The sequence below is a fragment of the Erythrolamprus reginae genome, chromosome 9 (assembly GCF_031021105.1).
Source record: "Erythrolamprus reginae isolate rEryReg1 chromosome 9, rEryReg1.hap1, whole genome shotgun sequence".
In the NCBI taxonomy this organism is placed as follows: Eukaryota; Metazoa; Chordata; class Lepidosauria; order Squamata; family Dipsadidae; genus Erythrolamprus; species Erythrolamprus reginae.
The window spans coordinates 48,013,861-48,039,464 of record NC_091958.1 but is presented as its reverse complement, the minus strand read 5'-3'; the positions used below and the strand labels follow the sequence as shown (position 1 = coordinate 48,039,464).

Below are 25,604 nucleotides of genomic sequence, written 5' to 3'. Positions count from 1 at the left end.
TGAGCCCTGAACTGGCAGAAGCTCACGTTCACTGACCTGTAAGCCGTACGGTAACCAACGATGGAGATTTTAAGATTCTGGCCTTCCTGAACTTCAATCATCTGGGATGAAGGTTCAAAGCGAAATTCTTTCATCATTGGCTTGAAGTAGTACTGCCCAGGACTCTGCGAAAGGAGAACCATCTGTTGATTATTATTCCCCTCCTAACCTATTTACACCGCAGAATCAGGGAGGTGTTTTTTAAAAATATATTTTTTATTAAATTGTGTTAAAAAGTATAATCAAAAACGTATATACATTTGTATATTTGCAATATTTGCAATACACAAAAAAACGAAAGAAAACACAAAAACATGAACATCAAAATCAAAACGAGAAAAATACGAAAATGTACAACAAACAATTACAAAAATACAATTACAAAAATACAAATAACATTAAAAAAATATCTCATCAATATTCTCTTGAGAGGAGGAAATTTACAATCTTTTCTGATATCAAATTATTTTCTGGTGAGTAAAAACCATCGGCATTCACTATTGTTCTTTTTGGTTATCAATATCTTCTTTGTTGTTGTTGTTTTTTTAACAGCCTTCTGTACACTCTTTGTTAATTAATTTAGTTACATAAAGATTTTGTCTCCACAAAAACAGTTGTATATACATCATATCTCATTTTTCTGTCAATAAATACATATCTTAACACATTGTTATTACAGTGTTCCCTCGATTTCCACGGGGGATGCGTTCCGAGACCGCCCGCGAAAGTCGAATTTCCGCAAAGTAGAGATGCGGAAGTAAATACACTATTTTTGGCTATGAAAAGTATCACAAACCTTCCCTTAACACTTTAAACCCCTAAAGTGCAATTTCCCATTCCCTTAGCAACCATTTAGATCATTATTCACCATGTTTATTTATTAAAGTTTATTAAAAAAAATATTTATTAAAGGCGGACGAAAGTTTGGCGATGACATATGACGTCATCAGGTGGGAAAAACCGTGGTATAGGGGGAAAAACACCCGAAGTATTTTTTAATTAATATTTTTTGAAAAACCGTGGTATAGACTTTTCGCGAAGTTTGAATCCGCGAAAATCGAGGGAACACTGTATTGTATTTTAATTTAAACTTCTATTTCTCCTCTTAAACCAATCATAAAATGAGTTCCATGTTTCATAATAATCGGAGTCTTCTTTGTTTTTTAATTTTAAAGTTAAAGCATCAAGTTCTGCACAATCCAATTTTTGAATGAATGAATGAATGAATGAATGAATGAATGAATGAATATTGCTACTTTTCACCATCTCCTAACTTAAAAATCTATCTGGCTGGAGGTCATGACCGCCTGGGTCAACCTTTCAGAAGGAGAAGCAACTGGTGGATTTTCCCCACCCTTTGATGACCGAGTCAAAACTACACATATAAAAGCCATACCAAGTTGGCGAAAGTCAGCATGCCGTTATCCTGAGTCAGGAGGTTGGAGCGAAAGGTACCACCGCTGAGCGAAAGGAGAACTCCTGCAAGGGGATGACCATCTTCAGATTTAATCTGTCCAAACGAAAAACGTAAGCGACAGGCTATCAAAGTTGGCTCAGGGCAACCTAAGCGGTTCCAGATTAAAGGATTAAAAAGAAAGAAAGAAGGGAGGGAGGGAGAGAGGGAGGAAGGAAGGAAAAGAAAGAAAGAAAGAAAGGAGGGAGGAAGGAAGGAAAAGAAAGAATGAAAGAAAGAAAGAAGGGAGGGAGGGAGGAAGGGAAAGAAAGAAAAAAAGAAAGAAAGAAGGAAGGAAGGAAGGAAGGAAGGAAGGGAGGAAGGAAGGGAAGGGAGGAAGGGAGGAAGGAAAAGGAAAGGAAGCATACTGCTCCTTTATTTACTTCTTGGCGCCTCTGGGGGCCATACCCACGGCAGTTAATTTTTTATAGATGGCGACAAACTATATTTCTATATGTGTAACATTTTTTTTTTTGCTAATAACGAAAAAGGAAGGGAGACTGGTATAGATCTATTTCAAGCTATTTTGCTTTCATCAGCTAGCCGTACCCTTACCGGGATTTGAACCTGGGGATTCTTCCTGTAAGATATGTAATATAAAACAGACAGACATATATAGATACAGATATAGATATTTAAAATTTGATTTGATTTGAAGCAGGAGGGGGGAAAGGCAAGCAAGGTTTTCCTCAGATCTGGACAAGATTTACCTCAAAAGTAACCCCAGCAAGAGCAAAAGCTTTGAAATCTCCAACGGTCTCCTCCACAGCGCTCAAAATGAAGCCTTCTTTCTGAGCGGTCACGGTGTATTCCAGGTCACTGTGAAGCGGTCCCACACTTTGGGGGCACGGGGGGGGGAGGGCAGGGTTGGGAAAGAGGAAGACAAAGCAGAGAATTCTCAACTGAGGAGGGAGGAAACAGCTATCCAAAAAAAACCATCGTGAGGCAGGCAACACAATTTCCCCAAAAGTCTTCCCGGTGAGATCTTTATTATTATTATTATTATTATTATTATTATTATTATTATTGTTGTTGTTGTTGTTGTTGTTATTATTATTACTACTATTATTTATTGGATTTGTATGCCGCCCCTCTCCGCAGACTCGGGGCGGCTAACAACAGCAGTAAAACAGTACAACAAAATCCAATACTAAAAAAAACAGTTAAAAACCCATTATATAAAAACCAATCATACATACAAACATACCATGCATAAAATTGTAGAAGCCTAGGGGGAAAGTGTATCTTGGTTCCCCCATGCCTGGCGGCAGAGGTGGGTTTTAAGCAGCTTACGAAAGGCAAGGAGGGTGGGGGCAATTCTAATCTCTGGGGGGAGTTGGTTCCAGAGGGTCGGGGCCGCCACAGAGAAGGCTCTTCCTCTGGGTCCCGCCAAGCGACATTGCTTGTTTGACGGGACCCGGAGAAGACCCACTCTGTGGGACTTCCTAATCCTGTGATGGTGAAACTAGCGCACGCGTGCCGGAAGTAGCATGTGAGGGAGTTCTAAGTTCGCTTCCTTCAGCACTTTGTAAGTACAGGGGGTGGACAAAGAAATGGAAACACCTTGAAAATCCTCCAGATTTGTGAAGCTCCCTTCGAACAGTTTTTGTGGAAACTGGGTTCTGTACGTGTCTATTGAGCTATGCAGTGATTTTAGGAGCTGCGGTCTTGCGATCCGCTCTAACAATTCACTTTAGAGTCCGACGGTCTCTCTCAGACAACTTCGACTTTCGACCAGACCTGTGCTTGGCTGAGGAGGTTTTCCCTTCTCTTTCAAAAGCAGTCATGACTTTTGAGACGTTATCTCTTGAAACGCCAAATATTTGGGCCCTTTCTGTTACACTAGCGCCTGCCATTCGAGCGCCAACAATTGGGCCTCTTTGAAAGTCTGAGAGCTCTGCCATTTCTAGAAGGTTATAAACAATTTCTATAAATTTCTGTTTAAAAAAAAGGTAGTTTAAAAAACCATATCAAATAACAGAATTTTTTAAAAAAACATTAAAATATGTAAAGTTTTTGTTGATTTGAACATGTTCAAACATTATGCCAAAAAGTCAAGTGGTTCCATTTTTTTGTCCACCCCCTGTACTCATTCATTCATTCATTCATTCATTCATTCATTCATTGGATTTTTATGCCGCCCTTCTCCTTAAACTCAGGGCAGCTTACAACATGTTAGCAATAGCACTTTTTAACAGAGCCAGCCTATTGCCCCCACAATCCGGGTCCTCATTTTACCCACCTCGGAAGGATGGAAGGCTGAGTCAACCTTGAGCCGGTGATGAGATTTGAACCACTGACCTTCAGATCTACAGTCAGCTTCAGTGGCCTGCAGTACAGCACTCTACCTGCTGCGCCACCCCGGCTCTATATACGGTGCCGAAAAATAAAAATAAAAAATCCCCCTCCCAAAACAGCTGAAAACAAGATGGCGACACATACAGAGTGCCAAACACCCCCCCCCAAAAAAAAATCCAACACAAAAAAAAAAAGATGGTGGCACCAACCACACACCGGCACCCACAGAACTGGCTCCATGATGTCATCGTGACATCACTGGTAGGTTGCTACTAGTTTGGGCAAACCGCTCCAAACAGGATTTAGGCCCAGCTACAGCAAGTCCTCGTCCGTCCACTTGGGCGTCCTCCTCGATCCTCAGCTCACATTAGACAAACACCTTTCAGCTGTGGCGAGGGGAGCGTTTGCCCAGGTTCGCCTGGTGCACCAGTTGCGACCCTATCTGGACCGGGACTCACTGCTCACAGTCACTCATGCCCTCATCACCTCGAGGTTCGACTACTGTAACGCTCTCTACATGGGGCTACCTTTGAAAAGTGTTCGGAAACTTCAGGTCGTGCAGAATGCAGCTGCGAGAGCAATCATGGGCTTCCCCAAATATGCCCATGTTACACCAACACTCCGCAGTCTGCATTGGTTGCCGATCAATTTCCGGTCACAATTCAAAGTGTTGATTATGACCTATAAAGCCCTTCATGGCATCGGACCAGAACATCTCCGGGACCGCCTTCTGCCGCACGAATCCCAACAACCAGTTAGGTCCCACAGAGTTGGCCTTCTCCGGGTCCCGTCAACTAAACAAAGTCGTTTGGCGGGACCCAGGAGAAGAACCTTCTCTGTGGCGGCCCCGACCCTCTGGAACCAGCTCCCCCCAGATATCAGAGTTGCCCCCACCCTCCTTGCCTTTCGCAAGCTCCTTAAAACCCACCTCTGTCGTCAGGCATGGGGGAATTGAAATTTTCCCTTCCCCCTAGGCTTATAGAATTTATACATGGTATGCTTGCATGTATGATTGGTTGTTTAAATTGGGGGTGGGTGGGTTAAGATTATTTTTAATATTAGATTTGTTCACATTGTCTTTTTTAAAAAATTGTTGTTAGCCGCCCCGAGTCTTCGGAGAGGGGCGGCATACAAATCTAATAAATACAAATACAAATTTACCTGTAGGATCCTTTATCATCCGTGAAGACCGTAATCAGGGGGGAAGGCGCTCCTTTTTCAGAAATTATTATCTCAACCCCCTCCAATTCGGGGTGGATCTGTCCTTCCAGGAAAAGGCCTGCTTTGCCGTGTATCTCTATCATCTTCCCAGGGCAGCTCTCTGAAACAAAGGCAGAGAGAACGATGGCGGTGGAGCAGTAAAAACCTACGGCAGGCACTAATAAGAGTGTCAAATAAGAATTACTAAGCTTCACTTACTGTTGAAACACACTGAAAGTTCATTGGGGAGAAGAGGGGCGTTGCGCTAGATGTGGAGGCCGAAAATGAGGCGCGGGGAGATGGCAATAAGCTACGGCAATCCCTGCAGCCCGAAACAGCTGATTGCCGGGAGAACAATCCAACCGACAATCAGCTGCTTGTGTTAATCAGGCTGTGCTGAAAGTGAAACAGGCTGTTTGCTGCAAGAAGGCAAATTGCTGGGTGGCAGAGGCAGATTTTCCACAACCCCCTTGTTTTCCTCCCCAAAAACTACGTGCTTCTTATACTTCGGAGTGTCTTATATTCTGAAAAATACAGTAATTACTCGCTTGATTCCACCTCTTGGCTCTGCCTGCTCTTCTCCTACAAGCGTTGAACTACAGTTCCAATTGCCTTACGGACAGCTTGGCCGAAGTAGAGGGATGCTGGGAGCTGTAGTTGCAGGTGGAATATAGCCTAGATTCCCAGGAGGGAAGAATTGCATACCAGAGGAACAATATATAAGAGAAAGAAAATGAAGTTTGGCAAAAGTTCAGGTTTGGGTGGCCGCCGAGAAGCCCCGCTGCCCGGCTTTCACCTTTTGAAACAGCCGGGGGGCTTCTCGGCGGCCTCCCGAATGCCGAACCCGGAAGTTCGGGTTTGGCGTTCGGGTTCAGGAGGACACTGAAAAGCCCCCCGGCTGTTTCAAAAAGTGAAAGCTGGGCAGCAGGGCTTCTCAGTGGCCACCCAAACCCGAACTTTTGCCGAACTTCCGGGTTTGGCGTTCGGGAGGCCGCCGAGAAGCCCCGCCGCCCAGCTGTCACCTTTTGAAACAGCCGGGGGGCTTCTCGGTGGCCTCCCGAACGCCGAACCCGGAAGTTTGGGTTTGGCGTTCGGGTTCAGGAGGACGCTGGGAAGCCCCCAGCTGTTTCAAAAAGCGACAGCTAGGCGGCGGGGCTTCTCGGTGGCCTCCCGAACCCGAACTTTTGCCGAACTTCGGACGCTGGGAAGCCCCCCGGCTGTTTCAAAAAGTGAAAGCTGGGCAGCAGGGCTTCTCAGTGGCCACCCGAACCCGAACTTTTGCCGAACTTCCGGGTTTGGCGTTTGGGAGGCCGCCGAGAAGCCCCACCGCCCAGCTGTCACCTTTTGAAACAGCCGGGGGGCTTCTCGGTGGCCTCCCGAACGCCGAACCCGGAAGTTTGGGTTTGGCGTTCGGGTGCAGGAGGACGCTGGGAAGCCCCCAGCTGTTTCAAAAAGCGACAGCTAGGCGGCGGGGCTTCTCGGCGGCCTCCCGAACCCGAACTTTTGCCGAACTTCGGACGCTGGGAAGCCTCCTGGCTGTTTCAAAAAGCAACAGCCGGGCGGCGGGGGCGGGTTCGTAAGACGGAAAACGTTCGGAAGAAGAGGCAAAAAATTTCCAAAACCCGGGTTCGTATCTCAGGTTGTTCGTATGGCGAGGGGTTCGTATCATGAGGTACCACTGTATTATTAAAATGCCAAGTTTATAAGAACAAAAGAGAAAGTTTTAATATGAAATATAAACATATATTTTCTTGCACGATAAGATTTGTAAAGTTTTTTCACTGGAAACTTCTGACAAGAGTGGTAGGAGCTCCTATATTTGTGGTATGTTTGTTGGTGTTTTGAAAATACTGCAGAATGACTGCCAAGACTTACCACTGCTGACCACAGTTTCGATGGAAGGAGGGTAGAAAAGAAGCTCTTTAGAGGATGGCGTCACTGTGATTTTCTCTCCAGATCTACAAATCACACAATGAGAAGGTAGGCCTTTAAGACTATTGAATCCAAAATTTCCAAAGACTTGTTGTACAACTCCTAAATTCATAGCTGGTGAACATGAGTTTATTCATTACCTTTGAAATTGCATAGCCCCCCAAATTTAAATGGCAACAGCATTTGGAGCCTCATACCAGGTTTACTATAAAACCAGTGATGGTGGAGTGTTGTGGTTAGCTCTGGCCCAGCTCCTGCTCCAAGGACTGTGGATGTGGGGGAGACACCCACATGCTGCAGGCCTGTTTTGCCCCCGGTGGAATCTGATGATGAAGGCTCCTCTGACCAAGAAGACATGAGTGACAGGGAGGAGGAGAGTGTGGCAGACAGCTCAGAAGGAGATCAATTATCTCTCTCCTCCTTGGATTCAGAACAAGAGTTAATGATATAGCCACGCATGCGGAGAGCGATGCATAGGCAGCAACAACTGAGAGATTATTATCAAAGAAAATGAGGCCACCTGTGGTTGGGTGGGGCTGTGGTCATTAGTGAGGCTGCTATAAAGAGCAGCCTGTGGGTTTGGCCATTGTGGAGGATTATCTAATCGTTGTGTTTCATGACTGCTTTACTAACTTTGACCTTTTGTGTGCTGATTTTTCCCCGCTTTGAAATTAAACCAGAGCAAAGTGTGTTTCACTTTGTGAAAGAAGGACTGTGAATTGCCTCACAGCTGCAAGCGAAGTATTTCAGAACTGATAAGGGACTTGTAAAAATTACCAGTTTGTTTGGAGACGAGTGCTCTTTGCTTAGGGCTTAGGTTAAGTGAATTTTCATTATAAAGAACATTGTTTTGAATTTTCAAACGTGTGTGTGTCTGAAATTTGTACCTGTGAATTTTTGGGAGGATTCTACCAGAGAGCCCGACAGAACACGGAGTGCCCAAATTGCGCATGCATGCCCAAACTGAAAGGTGCGCGCACTCAGGCAAAGTCATGTACGTACATGCATGCCATAGGTTCATCATCGCGGGTCTAAGCTGTCATTCCAAGGCAATTTGAAGGAACCCAATTTCAACTGCTCTGGGGAAGCTCCTTCACAATCAACAGAGACAATGAATGTAAGAGACCATGAGTTTAGCCCCACCTTAGCTGTGAAAGTTAACTGGGTGACTTTGGGCCAATCACTGGACGACAGTGAGTTCAAGTCCCAACCTTAGCTATGAAAGTTAACTGTGTGATTTTGGGTCAATTAGCAGGAAACTGTGAGTTCTTGGTCCCAACCTTGGCCATGAAAATTAATTGGGTGACTTTGGGCCAATCAGCAGGAGTTCTAGTCCCAACCTTAGCTATGAATATTAATTGGGTGACTTTGGGTCAATTAGCAGGAGACTGTGAGTTCTAGTCCCAACCTTATCCATGAAAATTAATTGGGTGACTTTGGGCCAATTAACAGGAGACTGTGAGTTCTAGTCCCAACCTTATCCATGAAAATTAATTGGGTGACTTTGGGTCAATTAGCAGGAGACTGTGAGTTCTAGTCCCAACCTTATCCATGAAAATTAATTGGGTGACTTTGGGTCAATTAGCAGGAGACTGGGAGTTCTAGTCCCACCCCTAAACCAATTGAGGAGACCTTGGGCCAGTCACTTTCTCTCTCTTTCAGCCCAACTCTCTCACAGGGTTGTGGTTGTTGTGGGGACAACAGGAGAAAGATTTCTGTTGGATATGTTCAATATACACTGCTCAAAAAATGCAAGGGAACACTTAAACAACACAATATAACTCCAAGTAAATCAAACTTCTGTGAAATCAAACTGCCCACTTAGGAAGCAACACTGATTGACAATCCATTTCACATGCTGTTGTGCACATTCAACTTTGCTCAAAACAAAGAATTTCATTCATTCAGATCTAGGATGTGTTCTTTGAGTGTTCCCTTCATTTTTTTGAGCAGCTCTCTACATGGGGCTACCTCTGAAAAGTGTTCGGAAACTTCAGATCGTGCAGAACGCAGCCGCGAGAGCCGTCGTGGGGCTTCCAAGATTCGCTCATGTTTCCTCAACACTCCGTGGCTTGCATTGGCTGCCGATCAGTTTCCGGTCACAATTCAAAGTGTTGGTCATGACCTTTAAAGCCCTACATGGCATCGGACCAGATTACCTCCTGAACCGCCTGCTACTGCACGAATCCCAGCGACCGATAAGGTCCCACAGAGTTGGCCTTCTCCGGGTCCCATCGACTAAACAATGTCATTTGGCGGGCCCCAGGGGAAGAGCCTTCTCTGTGGCGGCCCCGACCCTCTGGAACCAACTCCCCCCGGAGATTAGAATTGCCCCCACCCTCCCTGTCTTTCGTAAACTACTCAAGACTCATTTATACCGCCAGGCATGGGGGAGTTAAGATATTCCTTCCCCCTAGGCCATTACAAGTTATGCATGGTATGTTTGTGTGTATGTTTGGTTTTATAATAAGGGTTTTTAGTTGTTTTATTATTGGATTGTTACATGCTGTTTTTTATCATTGTTGTTAGCCGCCCCGACCCTACGGAGAGGGGCGGCATACAAATCCAATAAATAATAACAATAAAAATAATAATATTTGTAAAAAAAATTGTAAAAGGCAGAATATCAACAACCAAATCCACAAGAGGGTTTTCTTCAATACAAGGGCAACATACCTTGCCCAATAGGAAAAGTCATAGTGGAATGGACCCAAGAGCTCCTCCACCACTTCCTGAACTGGTGGCTTAGATCCTTCTTCATCTGATCCCTTCTTCTGTCTCTCCTGCCGGCGGGTTTCTATCTCAGCCCGTTGCTGCTCTTGACGTAGCTCTTGTTGGGATTTCAATGGCCCAAGCACCAAGTCAGGTTCACTGTCGATTGAAGACCTGAGAGGGGGAAATATTGCTGTTAGGGTTCCAAACGGCCCAATGAAGTAATACTCCAAGGCTGGAAGTTGCTCAAAGTTCTACTTTATTAGATATTTCATGTTGGAAACATCTAGGAAACCCAAATCTGAAAGCTTCCAGGTTTTCCCCAGCCAGTTGAAAGTTCATGACCCTGCCCCACATGTATTATAACAATAACAATAAAAATAACAACAACAGAGTTGGAAAGGACCTTAGAGATCTTCTAGTCCAACCCACTTGCTTCAGCAGAACCCATTCCATTCTGGACAAAATCTGGTTGTGCAATCTCATAATAATAATAATAATAATAATAATAATAATAATAATAATAATAATAACAACAACAACAACAACTACTACTACTACTACTACTACTACTACTACTACTACAACAACAACAACAACAGAATTGGAAGGGACCTTGGAGGTCTTCTAGTCCAACCCCCTGCTTAGGCAGGAAATCCTACACCACTTAAGGCAAATGGTTATCCAACATCTGCTTAAAAACCTCCAATGTTGGAGCATTCACAACTTCTGGAGGCAAGCTGTTCCACAGATTAATTGTTCTCACTGTCAGGAATTTTCTCCTTAGTTCTAAGTTTTCTCTCCTTGTTTAGTTTTCACCCACTGCTTCTTGTTCTATCCTCAGGTGCTTTGGAGAATAGGTTGACTCCCTCTTCTTTGTGGCAACCCCTGAGATATTGGAAGACTGCTATCATCTGACACTCCTAGGTTCTATTAACTTCTGTTAGGTCCCACAGAGTTGGCCTTCTCCGGGTCCCGTCGACTAAACCAGTGTTTTTCAACCAGTGTGCCGTGGCACACAAGTGTGCCGCGAGACATGGTCAGATGTGCCGCGAAGCTCAGAGAGAAAGAAAGCAAGAGAGAGAGAAAGCAAGAGAGAAAAAAAGCAAGAGAGAGAGAAAGCAAGAGAGAAAGAAAGCAAGAAAGAGAGAGAGAGAAAGAAAGCAAGAGAGAGAGAGAGAGAGAAAGCAAGAGAGAGAGAGAACAAGAGAAAGAAAGAGAGAAAGAGAGAGAAAGAGAGAGAGAGCAAGAGAACGAAAGAAAGAAAGAGAGAGAGGGAAGGAGAGAGAGAGAAAGACATAGAGGGAGGTAGGGAGGCAGAGAGAAAGAGAGCAAAAAAGACAGGAAGGAAAGAAGAGAAAGAAAGAGGGATGGAGAGAGAGAGAAAGAGGAAGGGAGAGAAAGAGTGAAGGGGAGGAAGAGAGAGAAAGAGAATTTTTTTGTCCAAACTTTTTTTAGCTGCCCCCCACCCCCACTCAATCTGCCCCAGGGTTTTGTAAATGTAAAAAATGTGCCGCGGCTCAAAAAAGGTTGAAAATCACTGGACTAAACAATGTCGTCTGGCGGGACCCAGGGGAAGAGCCTTCTCTGTGGGACCTAACAAAAGTTAATAGTTAATAATTAATAATTGAGAAGCACTGTATCGCATGAAGAAAACAGGCTTGACATCTAGAGAGATAAAGATACCAGAATACAGTGGTAGCTCTACCTAAACAAAGAGGAGCCTCTACTTAAGAACTTTTCTAGATAAGAACCGGGTGTTCAAGATTTTTTTGCTTCTTCTTAAGAACCAGTTTCTACTTAAGAACCTGAGCCTGGAAACATTTCCCAGGAAATTTGAGAGCGGCACGAAGGCCTGGCTAGTTTCCTGCCGTTCCCCCTGGGTTTCTCTCTCTGGCGCCGTGTATGGGAGGCGTGTGCTCCTCCTCGCTACCTCAGAGTCCCTCCCCCTTTTTTAAGCCTTATATTTTTGAATTTTTTTTTATTCCTCACACCTCACCTTCTTCCTTCGGCAGCGACTGTCCTCCTCCTCCTCCTCCTCCCACCCAAATTCCGAGCTTTTATTTCTTTCCTAATGGGTTTGCATGCATTATTTGCTTTTACATTGATTCCTATGGGAAAAAATTGCTTCTACTTACAAACTTTTCTACTTACGAACCTGGTCACGGAACATAGAAACATAGAAACATAGAAGTCTGACGGCAGAAAAAGACCTCATGGTCCATCTAGTCTGCCCTTATACTATTTTCTGTATTTTATCTTAGGATGGATATATGTTTATCCCAGGCATGTTTAAATTCAGTTACTGTGGATTTATCTACCACGTCTGCTGGAAGTTTGTTCCAAGGATCTACTACTCTTTCAGTAAAATAATATTTTCTCATGTTGCTTTTGATCTTTCCCCCAACTAACTTCAGATTGTGTCCCCTTGTTCTTGTGTTCACTTTCCTATTAAAAACACTTCCCTCCTGAACCTTATTTAACCCTTTAATATATTTAAATGTTTCGATCATGTCCCCCCTTTTCCTTCTGTCCTCCAGGAACGAATTAAGTTCCTAAGTAGAGGTACCACTGTATATCTCAATTCCTCCATCCTGGTCTATATTCAAGAACCACCGAAGCTGGGCCCAAATTGAAAAAAACATTTCGAGGACAGCCTTCCGAAATCCACCAGACTCTTACCGAATGGCAACCATGACATCCATCAGTTTGTCCGTGGTAATCGTTCCGAGCACGTGGTGACGAATTGCAGTCAAGGTCAAGATACTGGGAGCAGACCTGGATAAATAACCCAAAACAAAAGCGGGATGACAAAAAAAACTTAACTCAGGATTGGCTCACACCAGAGTTTGGATACAAGAAACCATGAACCTTATTTTGTCAGGAAACCCCTGTAGCCTAAGTGGGTCACAACCACACCCCTACAGGTTACAGAAATAACCAACAGGTTTGTTAGTTAATTAGTTAGTTAGTTAGCTAGCTAGCTAGTTAGTTATCGGATTTATATGCTGTCCCTCTCTGAGGATTCAGGACGGCTTACAACATATAAAGGAATAATATAGCATCCTAAATCCAATTAATTAAAACCCACCTTTGCCGCCAGGCATGGGGGAATTGAGATATCTCCCCCGGGCCTATACAATTTATGTATGGTATGTTTGTATGTATTTCTGATTAATAATGGGTTTTTAAAAATGTTTTTAAATTATTAGATTTGTTATGAATTGTTCTATTGCTGTTGTGAGTCGCCGCGAGTCTACGGAGAGGGGCGGCATACAAATCTAATAAATAAATAAATAAGTAAATAAGTAAGTAAGTAAGTAAGTAAGTAAGTAAGTAAGTAAGTAAGTAAGTAAGTAAGTAAGTAAGTAAATAAATAATCTAAAAAACCTAAAACCAATTTAAAAACTCTCATTCCAATTCAGTCAACTAGCTCAGAATACATTTATCAGCCAGTGGGCAGTGTAGTGGCCCAAAACCTGGGCGGCATAAATGAGTCTTGCGGAAGGCGAGGAGGGTGGGGGCAGTATGGATGATTCCAGAGGGCCGGATGATCCCGTCCAAACCACCACCACCCATCAATTCAATTCAATTCAATTCAATTTATTAGATTTGTATGCCGCCCCTCTCCGAAGACTCGGGGCGGCTCACAACAATAATAAAAACAATATTCCAGCAAAAACAAATCTAATATTAAAAAGCACATAAAACCCTATCATATTTAAAAAAGCAAACAACATATACATACCCAAAGATAAATATAAAAAAGCCTGGGGGAAAGGTGTCTCAACTCCCCCATGCCTGGCGGTATAGATGGGTCTTGAGTAATTTACGAAAGACAAGGAGTGTGGGGGCAGTTCTAATCTCTGGGAGGAGTTGATTCCAGAGGGCCGGGGCTGCCACAGAGAAGGCTCTTCCCCTGGGGCCCGCCAAACGACATTGTTTGGTCGACGGGAGCCGGAGAAGGCCCACTCTGTGGGACCTTATCGGTTGCTGGGATTCGTGCGGTAGCAGGCGGTTCCGGAGGTACTCTGGTCCAATGCCATGCAGGGCTTTAAAGGTCATAACCAACACTTTGAATTGTGACCGGAAACTGATCGGCAGCCAATGCTTACGTGTCATAGGTGTAATATTCGTGTTCAAATCGGTGGCAGGAGCGGGGTGTTACTTCATACACGCCTAAAGAGGATGAAGAAAACATTGCCTCATATTTCAAAATCATTCCAAGCCCAGAATAAGCCGGCAAAGGAGTTGGACCAGTTTTTTTAAAAATGCAGCAGAGGTAGAGGCCGTGGGAAAGTAAATGCTCCCGAGACTCTGCCTCAACAGGCAGTTCCCCCCTCCCCAGCTTTTGAGATTTATCATATTTTTCAGAATATAAGACACACACACACACACACCAAAAAAAGAGGGTGGAAATGTCAGTGCATCTTATACATTGTTTTTCTCAGCCTATAGTAATGATATGAATGCGAATACAGTGTTCCCTCGACTTTTGCGGGGGATGCGTTCCGTGATCGCTTGCGGAAGTCGAATTTCCGCGAAGTAGAGATGCGGAAGTAAATACACCATTTTTGCCTATGGACAGTATCACAAGCCTTCCCTTAACACTTTAAACCCCTAAATTGCCATTTCCCATTCCCTTACCAACTATTTACTCACCATTATTACTGGTACTCATCATTGAATAAGACACTTAGTGATCCTGATATTTATAAACTTTATTTATCTATCTATCTATCTATCTATCTATCTATCTATCTATCTATCTATCTATCTATCTATCTATCATCTATCTATCTATCTATCATCTATCTATCTATCTATCATCTATCTATCTATCTATCATCTATCTATCTATCTATCATCTATCTATCTATCTATCATCTATCTATCTATCTATCTATCTATCATCTATCTATCTATCTATCTATCTATCTATCTATCATCTATCTATCTATCTATCATCTATCTATCTATCATCTATCTATCTATCTATCTATCTATCTATCTATCTATCTATCTATCTATCTATCTATCTATCTATCTATCTATCTATCTATCTATCTATTAGATGATTTGTATGCCGCCCCTCTCCGTAGACTCGGGGCGGCTAACAACAGTAAAAAGACAATGTAAACAAATCTAATATTAAAAAAACAACAACTAAAACCCCCAATTTAAGAGATCAGTCATACATACAGTCATACCATACATAAATTTTATACGCCTAGGGGAAGGGAATATTTCAATTCCCCCATGCCTGACGACAGAGGTTATTTATTAACAATATTTTTTTTTGTTATTTATTTATAAAAATTATTAGTTTCGGGCGGGAAAAACCGTGGTATAGAAAAAACCCCGCAAAGTACTTTTTAATTAATATTTTTTGAAAAACCGTGGTATAGCATATTCACGAAGTTCGAACCCGTGAAAATCCAGGGGTATAGCCATTTTTTCCCTCTTGAAGCCTCTCCCCTAAATCCAATTTTTGCAAAAAATGGGCCTGTTTTTGCAAAAACTGGGATGGACAGAGGATCTGGGAAGCCTGCAGAGAGCTCCTGGATGTTGGGGAAGGCAAAAATGCCCCAATTTTTGTGAAAAAACAAGCAAAAAACAGCCAATGTTTTTGCAAAAATGGGGGTGTTTTTGCCTTCTAATTATCCCACATAGCATGACTGGAGGAGGAATTCTGGGAATTGAAGTCCACTAGTCTTAAAGCTGTCAAGTTTGAAGACCCCTGGGTTAGAGGTTAGGGGTGCAAGAGTCTTCAAACTTGGCAACTTTAAGATTCCTGAGCTAGCATGACTGGAGGAGGAATTCTGGGAGTTGAAGTCCACTAGTCTTAAAGCTGTCAAGTTTGAAGATTGTAAAAAGTGTACATGATTGTAAAAGGTATACAGTGGTCCCTCGATTTTCGCGGGTTCGAACTTCGCGAAACGGCTATACCACGGTTTTTCAAAAATATTAATTAAAAAATACTTTGCGGGTTTTTTCCCTATACCACAGTTTTTCCTGCCCGATGACGTCATACGTCATCGCCAAACTTTCCTCCCCCTTTAATAAATATTTTTTAAAATAAACTTTAATAAATAAACATGGTGAATAGTAATCTAAATGGTTGCTAAGGGAATGGGAAATTGCAGTTTAGGGGTTTAAAGTGTTAAGGGAAGGCTTGTGATACTATTCATAGCCAAAAATAGTGTATTTACTTCCGCATCTCTACTTCGCGGAAATTTGACTTTCGCGGGCGGTTTCAGAACACATCCCCCGCGGAAATCAAGGGAACACTGTACATGGTTTTAAAAAGTATTCTGCTACATTGGTATTTTATTAAATAATACATTACTGCACCCTTTGGTTCAGAATACGTTTTTCCTTGTTTCCCTCCTCTAAAATCCGATGCGTCTAACACTCCCAAAAATACAGTATATTTTTACCCTAACCTTTTCTGAAATCCACCCGGTTCTTGAGTTTTGTCGGCTATACAAAGACAGGGTCAACTGTCCGACTAACAAGCAAACATTCTCAGGAGGTCGTAAAGAAACAAAAGAGGTCTGGTTTTCCCGCACAAATCCTTGCCTGCTTAAACAATGGTTTCCCCCTTGGGTGACCACACTGTCCAATAATGAGACGTCCTTTTGTTATGGGGGTGTTTTTGCCTTCTGATTACCCCATCTAGCATGACTGGAGGAGAATTCTGGGAATTGAAGTCCATAAGTCTTAAAGCCGTCAAGTTTGAAGACCCCTGGGTTAGAGGTTAGGGGTGCAAGGGTCTTTAAAGTTGGCAGGTTTAAGATTCCTGAGCTAGCATGACTGGAGAAGGAATTCTGGGAATTATGATCCTGCTATATAGAATGCTGGTGAGACCACATTTGGAATACTGTGTTCAGTTCTGGAGACCTCACCTACAAAAAGATATTGACAAAATTGAACGGGTCCAAAGACGGGCTACAAGAATGGTGGAAGGTCTTAAGCATAAAACGTATCAGGAAAGACTTAATGAACTCAATCTGTATAGTCTGGAGGACGGAAGGAAAAGGGGATACATGATCGAAACATTTAAATATGTTAAAGGGTTAAATAAATATGTTAAAGGGTTAAATAAGGAGGGAAGTGTTTTTAATAGGAAAGTGAACACAAGGACAAGGGGACACAATCTGAAGTTAGTTGGGGGAAAGATCAAAAGCAACATGAGAAAATATTATTTTACTGAAAGAGTAGTAGATCCTTGGAACAAACTTCCAGCAGACGTGGTAGATAAATCCACAGTAACTGAATTTAAACATGCCTGGGATAAACATAGATCCATCCTAAGATAAAATACAGAAAATAGTATAAGGGCAGACTAGATGGACCATGAGGTCTTTTTCTGCCGTCAGACTTCTATGTTTCTATGTTTCTAAGTCCACTAGTCTTAAAGCTGTCAGGTTTGAAGACCCCTGGGTTAGAGGTTAAGGGTGCAAGGGTCTTTAAACTTGGCAAGTTTAGGATTCCTGAGCTCCATCTCCTTCTCAAGCAGCTGCACTGGTGACCTTGATGTCTTCCACGCTCCCACAATCTCCCTTCCCTCCCTTCAGATCATTGGCAACTTGAAAGCATTCGGTTTTGAAAAGAAGCCAAGCGGTTCACCGCTATTTCCCAACTATTTCAACCCACAGGTTCTTCTGCTGTTTTCCGGTTCTTAAATATGGCTCGTTCATCCAGGTATTGCATTGCGCGATAATTAATCTAATCCAGGTTAGCTCAGAAACCTGCATCCCCTTTTCTTTGAGATTAAGATAAACAGAAGGACTTCTGCCTTGTCTTCTTTTTGACCACCACTCCTTTTTGGTCAACTCTCATCTTAAACAGAAGTCATCAAGTCAAGTTCAACGATGTACAGATCAATTCACTTTTTCTCTTTTTCTATCACCTAAACCAGAATATCTGCTGAATTAATAGAAACATAGAAACATAGAAGACTGACGGCAGAAAAAAACCTCATGGTCCATCTAGTCTGCCCTTATACTACTTCCTGTATTTTATCTTACAATGGATCTATGTTTATCCCAGGCATGTTTAAATTCAGTTACTGTGGGTTTACCAACCACGTCTGCTGGAAGTTTGTTCCAAGGATCTACTACTCTTTCAGTAAAATAATATTTTCTCACGTTGCTTTTGATCTTTCCCCCAACTAACTTCAGATTGTGTCCCCTTGTTCTTGTGTTACACTTTCCTATTAAAAACACTTCCCTCCTGGACTTTGTTTAACCCTTTAACATATTTAAATGTTTCGATCATGTCCCCCCTCTCCCTTCTGTCCTCCAGACTATACAGATTGAGTTCATTAAGTCTTTCCTGATACATTTTATGCTTAAGACCTTCCACCATTCTTGTAGCCCGTCTTTGGACCTGTTCAATTTTGTCAATATCTTTTTGTAGGTGAGGTCTCCAGAACTGAACACAGTATTCCAAATGTGGTCTCACCAGCGCTCTATAAAAGGGGATCACAATCTCCCTCTTCCTGCTTGTTATACCTCTAGCTATGCAGCCAAGCATCCTACTTGCTTTTCCTACTGCCCGACCACACTGCTCACCCATTTTGAGACTGACAGAAATCACTACCCCTAAATCCGTCTCTTCTGAAGTTTTTGCTAACACAGAACTGCCAATGCAATACTCAGATTGAGGATTCCTTTTCCCCAAGTGCATTATTTTACATTTGGAAACATTAAACTGCAGTTTCCATTGCTTTGACCATTTATCTAGTAAAGCTAAGTCATTTACCATATTACAGACCCCTCCAGGAATATCAACCCTATTGCACACTTTAGAGTCATCGGCAAATAGGCAAACCTTCCCTACCAAACCTTCCCCTATGTCACTCACAAACATATTAAAAAGAATAGGACCCAGAACAGACCCTTGTGGCACACCGCTTGTAACCTGTCTCTGCTCAGAATACTCGCCATTAACAATAAGTCTCTGATGTCTATGCTAAAGCAGAATATCTGCTGAATTAATCAAACGACAAACTGTCGCATTTCTCTCTCTCTCTCTCAAAATATCACAAACCAACCTGTGCTTTAGGAACACAAAATATGTGCCCCTCATTTTTCTGACTATCCTTTTTATCCGCAAAAATATCTTCCCCTGTTGATCCTTATCTCCAAAATGCGCTGCAAAGAAACTTCTCTTGTTTTCAACTTGTCTCCTAAGGATTCCTCACCTGGCTTAGAGAGGCAGAACCTGTTCACACCTTTGGACAGGTTGTAAACACCAACATTTTCCGGTCCGTTTCCATCTTGGTAGAATTCCTAAAGAGCATTAAAATCTCAGTCAAAAGATACCAAGATCAAAAGATGCAAAAAGAGACAAAGGCTTCGAAGGATACTAAGCAAGATGACATTTATGAATAGGTAGTCCTCGATTTACAATTGAGACCAAAATTTCTGTTGCTAAATGAATTTTGCCCCATTTTATAACCTTTTCTGACATAGAATTTGGTAAACCGTCATTAAATTACCCTCAAAACGATGCTATAGAGACACAAGAACAGTTTTTCCCCAAACGCCATCACTCTGCTAAATAATTTATTCCCTCAACACTGTCATACTATTTATTAAGTCTGCACTATTATTAATCTTCTCATCGTTAACCAAATAATTATACTGTTATATACATTATTTGCCACCACTAAGATTTAAAGTTACATCTATCATATTTTCCCTTTTTATTCTTTCATTTTTATCTTAATTCACATGTTAATTTTTCTTTTCAAGCCAATCTTACTATTTCTCCCATATTTTATGGTACTCCTTTTCCTCTCTCTCAATTCTATGGTTAGTTTACTCATCTCAGCACATTTTTTTACAATCATAGCATTCAAGGGGTTCTTTTCTCTTTTCCAATTTTGTGCAAATTCTTACTGCCGTTATTATCCGTGGGATGATGTAGTAAGTGTAATGTTTTTATATTTTTGACTTGTTCACCCCCACAGGGCCCTCGGTAAAAGAGATGAACGGGTGCCAAAAGTTTAATGAATTTGTTTTGGTTACTTACCAAGGTAATGGCATGGGAGAGAGAACATCGCAGCATGTAACCGGTTTGGCGGAATTCGATGCCCGATACATCTTCTTCCACGACTTCTATCTCCAAGGATTTATTCTTCCAACACCAATCTTCTTGGATGATGCTCACTTTAAATTAAAGGGGGGGAAATGGATCATGGAAAAAGAAGCCTCAGGAATTGTTCTATCGAGCTCTCTGGTCGAATCCTCCCAAAAATGCACAGGTACAATTTCAGACACACACACGTTTGAAAATTCAAAACAATGTTCTTTATAATGAAAAGTCACTTAAACCAAGCCCTCTTTTGGTATAGCCAAGAGCACTCGTCTCCAAACAAACTGGTAATTTGTACAAGTCCCTTATCAGTTCTGTGATACTTAGCTTGCAGCTGTGAGGCAATTCACAGTCCTTCTTCTTTCACAAAGTGAAACATCCTTTGCTCTGGTTTAGTTTCAAAGCAGGGGGAAATCAGCACACAAAAGGTCGAAGTTAGCAAAGCAGGCATGAAACACAACGATCAGATAATCCTCCACAATGGCCAAACCCACAGGCTGCTCTTTATAGCAGCCTCACTAATGACCACAGCCCCACCCAACCACAGGTGGCCTCATTTTCTTTGATGATAATCTCTCAGTTGTTGCTGCCTATGCATCGCTCTCCGCATGCGTGGCTGTATCATTAACTCTTGTTCTGAATCCAAGGAGGAGAAAGATAATTGATCTCCTTCTGAGCTGTCTGCCCCACTCTCCTCCTCCCTGTCACTCATGTCTTCTTGGTCAGAGGAGCCTTCATCAGCAGATTCCACCGGGGGCAAAACAGGCCTGCGGCATGTAGATGTCTCCCCCGCATCCACAGTCCTTGGGGCAGGAGCTGGGCCAGAGCTAACCACAACAGGAATCAACCTGGTTTCTAAATAACCGACATTGCACACCTGAAGATCAGACATTTGAAACAGAGTAATTCTGAATTACTCAACTGCTTATAGTTTAATGGTTTTCTAAGTCGCAATATATGTCTGTGAAAGTTGGACCATAAGGAAGGCTAAGCGCCAAGGAATTGAGACCTTTGAAGAACTCTGGTGCTGGAGAAGACTCCTGCGTGTCCCTTGGACTGCAAGGCGATCCAACCGGTCAGTGCTAGAGGAGATCAACCCTGACTGCTCTCTAGAAGGCCAGATCCTGAAGATGAAACTCAAAGACTTTGGCCACCTAATGAGAAGGAAGGACTCACTGGAGAAGAGCTGAATGCTGGGAGAGATTGAGGGCAAAAGAAGAAGGGGACCACAGAGAACGAGGTGGCTGGACTCCAGGGGATGGTAGAAGACAGGAAGGCTGGAGTAACATTGTCCACGGGGTCGCAATGGGTCTAACATGACTTAGCGAGTAACAACAACAAATGTGAGTATATTTTTAGGCTGCATATGCTTCAAAACTGAACCCATATAAGCTCACCCAATAGTCCGCAAACATATAAACCATAGTTGAGCCCCAAATTTATGTTGCCGAGTGAGATATTTGTTAAGTGAGTTTTGGCCCATTTTAAGACTTTCCTTCCCACGGTTGTTAAGTGAATCCCTGTAGTTGTTAAATTAGCAGAATGGTTGTTAATTGAATCTGGCTACCCTGTTGACTGTGCATGTCGGAAGGGGATCGCATGACTGTGGGACACTGCGATAAATGTGAGTCAGTGCTCAAGCATCCGAATGTAAATCCCATGGGCAAGGGGATGCTTCCACATAAAGGTCAATAAGATCGCCAACATGGTCACCAACATCTGATGATGGATATGGAAGAAGAAGAAGAAGAGGAGGAAGAGGAAGAGAGAGGAGGAGGAGGAAGAAGAGGAAGAAGAGGAAGAGGAAGGAGAGGTAGAAGAGGAAGAAGAAGAGGAGGTGGAAGAAGAGGAAGAAGAGGAGGAAGGAGAAGAAGGAGAAGAAGAAGAAGAGGAAGAGAGAGGAGGAGGAAGAGGAGGAGGAAGAAGAGGAGGAGGTGGAAGAAGAGGAAGAGGAAGGAGAGGTAGAAGAGGAAGAAGAAGAGGAGGTGGAAGAAGAGGAAGAAGAGGAGGAAGGAGAAGGAGAAGAAGAGGAAGAGAGAGGAGGAGGAGGAAGAAGAGGAGGAGGAAGAAGAGGTAGAAGAGGAAGAAGAAGAGGAGGAGGTGGAAGAAGAGGAAGAAGAGGAAGAGGAAGAGGAAGGAGAGGTAGAAGAGGAAGAAGAAGAGGAGGTGGAAGAAGAGGAAGAAGAGGAGGAAGGAGAAGAAGGAGAAGAAGAAGAAGAGGAAGAGAGAGGAGGAGGAAGAAGAGGAGGAGGAAGAAGAGGAAGAAGAGGAAGAGGAAGGAGAGGTAGAAGAGGAAGAAGAGGAGGTGGAAGAAGAGGAAGAAGAGGAAGAAGGAGAAGAAGGAGAAGCAGAAGAGGGAGAGAGAGGAGGAGGAGGAAGAAGAGGTAGAAGAGGAAGAAGAAGAGGAGGAGGTGGAAGAAGAGGAAGAAGAGGAGGAAGGAGAGGAAGAAGAGGTAGAAGAGGAAGAAGAAGAGGAGGAAGGAGAAGGAGATGAGGAGGAGGTGGAAGAGGAAGAAGGAGAAAAAGAAGAAGAAGAGTGAAAATGTCACTTAAACAATAGCAATAGTGCTTAGACTTATATGCCACCTCACAGTACTTTCCAGCCCACTCTAAATGATTTACTAAGTCAGCCTTTTGATCCCAAACAATCTGGGTCCTCATTTTACCAACCTCGGAAGGATGGAAGGCCGAGTCAACCTCGAGCTGATCAGAATCGAACTCCTGGCAGTGAGCAGTGAGTTAGCCTATAATACTACATTCTATCCATTGTGCCACCTCCAGCCATAGTAGCCCAATATCTCTGTTATTTATTGAAACTGACCTATCAATAATGCAACTGCTTTAGATTTATTCACGCACATATTTTTCACAACCGGCCAAATGATGCAGCTGCTTTAATGAGCCACAGAGAGAAGCTGTACTGCCGAATTCCTTCAATTGCTGTATACACAACCTGGGCTTCAACGAAATCTCAAGATAGAAATAAGCAAAAAAGGTGTCTGGTAGAAGCACTGTGCTCAAAAGATGTAAGGTCATACTCGATTCTTACTTTTGTATTTGCCCGGCAGGACATTTTCAAAGGTAAAGGCCAAGGAAGTTGACTTGGCTGTAAGTTGGAGGCTTCGTTTTTCTCCTGGTCGAAGGATGGACTGAAGAATCACCATCAATTCCCCACAAGCATCTGCAGGAAAGAGAAATTATTATTATCATTATTATTATTATTATTATTTAGATTTGTATGCCGCCCCTCTCCGCAGACTCGGGGCGGCTCACAGCAGGATACGACAATTCATGACAAATCTAAATATAATTTAAAATATTTTAAAAACCCCATTTACTAAGCAAACATACACACAAACATACCATGCATAAATTGTACATGCCCGGGGGAGGTGATTCAGTTCCCCCATGCCTGACGACAAAGGTGGGTTTTAAGGAGTTTACGAAAGGCAGGGAGAGTAGGGGCAGTTCTAATCTCTGGGGGGGAGTTGGTTCCAGAGAGTCGGGGCCGCCACAGAGAAGGCTCTTCCCCTGGGGCCCGCCAACCGACATTGTTTAGTTGACGGGACCCGGAGAAGGCCCACTCTGTGGGACCTAATCGGTCGCTGGGATTCGTGCGGCAGAAGGCGGTCTCGGAAATATTCTGGTCCGGTGCCATGAAGGGCTTTAAAGGTCATAACCAACACTTTGAATTGTGACCGGAAATTGATCGGCAGCCAATGCAGACTGCGGAGTGTTGGTGAAACATGGGCATACCTAGGCAAGCCCATGACTGCTCTCGCAGCTGCATTCTGCACGATCTGAAGTTTCCGAACACTTTTCAAAGATAGCCCCATATAGAGAGCATTACAGTAGTCGAGCCTCGAGGTGATGAGGGCATGAGTGACTGTGAGCAATGAGTCCCGGTCCAGATAGGGCCGCAACTGGTGCACCAGGCGAACCTGGGCAAGCGGCCCCCTCGCCACAGCTGAAAGATGGTTCTCTAATGTGAGCTGTGGATCGAGGAGGACACCCAAGTTGCGGAAACTAGGAATGAGAACAGATGAGCCTTAAAGCAGGTGACCAGGTTAATTTACTCACTTCATCTGGATTTCTGTCTACCTTGGGATTCCAGCTGCCTGGACCAGGGGTAAGCAAAGTTGGCACTTCTATGATTTGTGGACTTCGACTCCCAGAATTCCTGAGCTAGCATGAGTGGCTCAGGAATTCTGGGAGTTGAAGTCCACAAGTCATTGAATAGCCAACTTTGCCTACTCCTGGCCTAGACCAACGGAAGGTGACCATCAAGACAGTGAACTGCCCAGTGTAGCAGAAACCAATAGAATAGAATAGAACATAATATAGAATGGACTGGGAATAGAATGTAGAATAGAATGGAATGGGAACAGGAATACGATATGGTAAAGTGTTAAAGTGTTGGTTATGACCTTTAAAGCCCTTCATGGCATTGGACCAGAATACCTCCGGAACCGCCTTCTACCACACGAATCCCAGCGGCCGATAAGGTCCCACAGAGTTGGCCTTCTCCGGGTCCCGTTGACCAAACAATGTCGTTTGGCGGGCCCCAGGGGAAGAGTCTTCTCTGTGGCGGCCCCGGCCCTCTGGAATCAACTCCCCTCCCGGAGATTAGAATGGGCCCCACCCTCCTTGTCTTTCGCAAGTTACTCAAGACCCACCTATATCGCCAGGCATGGGGGAATTAAGACATCTCCCCCAGGCTTTCTTCTATTTTATGTGTACTGTATGGTTTTTTAAATTGTTGGGTTTTTTTATATAATTTCATTATTAGATTTGTTCCATTGTTATACTGTTTTTATTATTGTTGTGAGCCGCCCCGAGTCTTCGGAGAGGGGCGGCATACAAATCTAATAAATTGAATTGAATTGAATATGGAATGGAATGGGAAAAGGATGTAGAATGTTCAATGCAGAATGGAATAGGAATGGGGTGTAGAATGTAAAATATGGAATGGAATGGGGATGAGATGTAGAATGGAATGGAATGAGAATGGGAGGTAGAATGTAGAGTGGGATGTAGGATATGGGATGGGGAATAGAATAGAATGGGATGGAATAGAATAGAATATGGAATGGAATTTTAATAGGAAAGTGAACACAAGAACAAGGGGGCACAATCTGAAGTTATTTGGGGGAAAGATCAAAAGCAACGTGAGAAAATATTATTTCACTGAAAGAGTAGTAGATCCTTGGAACAAACTTCCAGCAGACGTGGTTGGTAAATCCACAGTAACTGAATTTAAACATGCCTGGGATAAACATCTATCCATCCTAAGATAAAATACAGGAAATAGTATAAGGGCAGACTAGATGGACCATGAGGTCTTTTTCTGCCGTCAATCTTCTATGTTTCTATGAATGGAATACAATTCTTTCTTGGCTAAGTGTGATTGGACACGCAAGGATTTTCTTCTTTGGCGCATGAGCTCTCAGTATATATAAAAGCTGTAAGCGATAAATCATGACCCTAGCCATCATAAAAATACTTTCATCGCAAATCATAAGATACCACGCTTAGTGATGGGATCAACATAAATCGTACTAGGAAACTAAATAAAACTATATCAATCGTAAAGATACAAGCAACAAAGTTATAGCCATACAGAAGGACAGGTCACATTCTGTGTCTTTCATGGAACAGGGGGGAGGGGGGAATAGCTTACCCAAACAAGTGATCTTCCCAGAAACCGAAGCCAAGAACTGAGAGAAGATCACATCCAGCACTGGCTTGGAAGCCACTGTAACAGGAAAAACTTTGGGCTTTAAAGCAAGTCCTGCTCTAACTTCGGCGTCAGGAACAATGACCTGCAAGAAAGAAAGTCTTACATGGCTTAGGACTAGATTAT

The 25,604-nt window shown here is 43.1% G+C and overlaps 1 protein-coding gene across 1 annotated transcript in view; it reads right to left on the bottom strand.

Moving 5' to 3' along the window:
• Positions 1-25,604, bottom strand: part of LOC139172230 (BOS complex subunit NOMO3-like) — a 62,444-nt gene that overhangs the window by 15,021 nt on the left and 21,819 nt on the right. Inside the window, 12 exon segments of the mRNA XM_070761134.1 lie at positions 37-164; positions 1,436-1,549; positions 2,203-2,329; positions 4,952-5,111; positions 6,866-6,948; positions 9,599-9,808; positions 12,317-12,412; positions 13,750-13,813; positions 18,846-18,933; positions 19,679-19,815; positions 22,791-22,922; positions 25,422-25,563. Coding sequence (XP_070617235.1) covers positions 37-164; positions 1,436-1,549; positions 2,203-2,329; positions 4,952-5,111; positions 6,866-6,948; positions 9,599-9,808; positions 12,317-12,412; positions 13,750-13,813; positions 18,846-18,933; positions 19,679-19,815; positions 22,791-22,922; positions 25,422-25,563 — 1,481 coding nt within the window.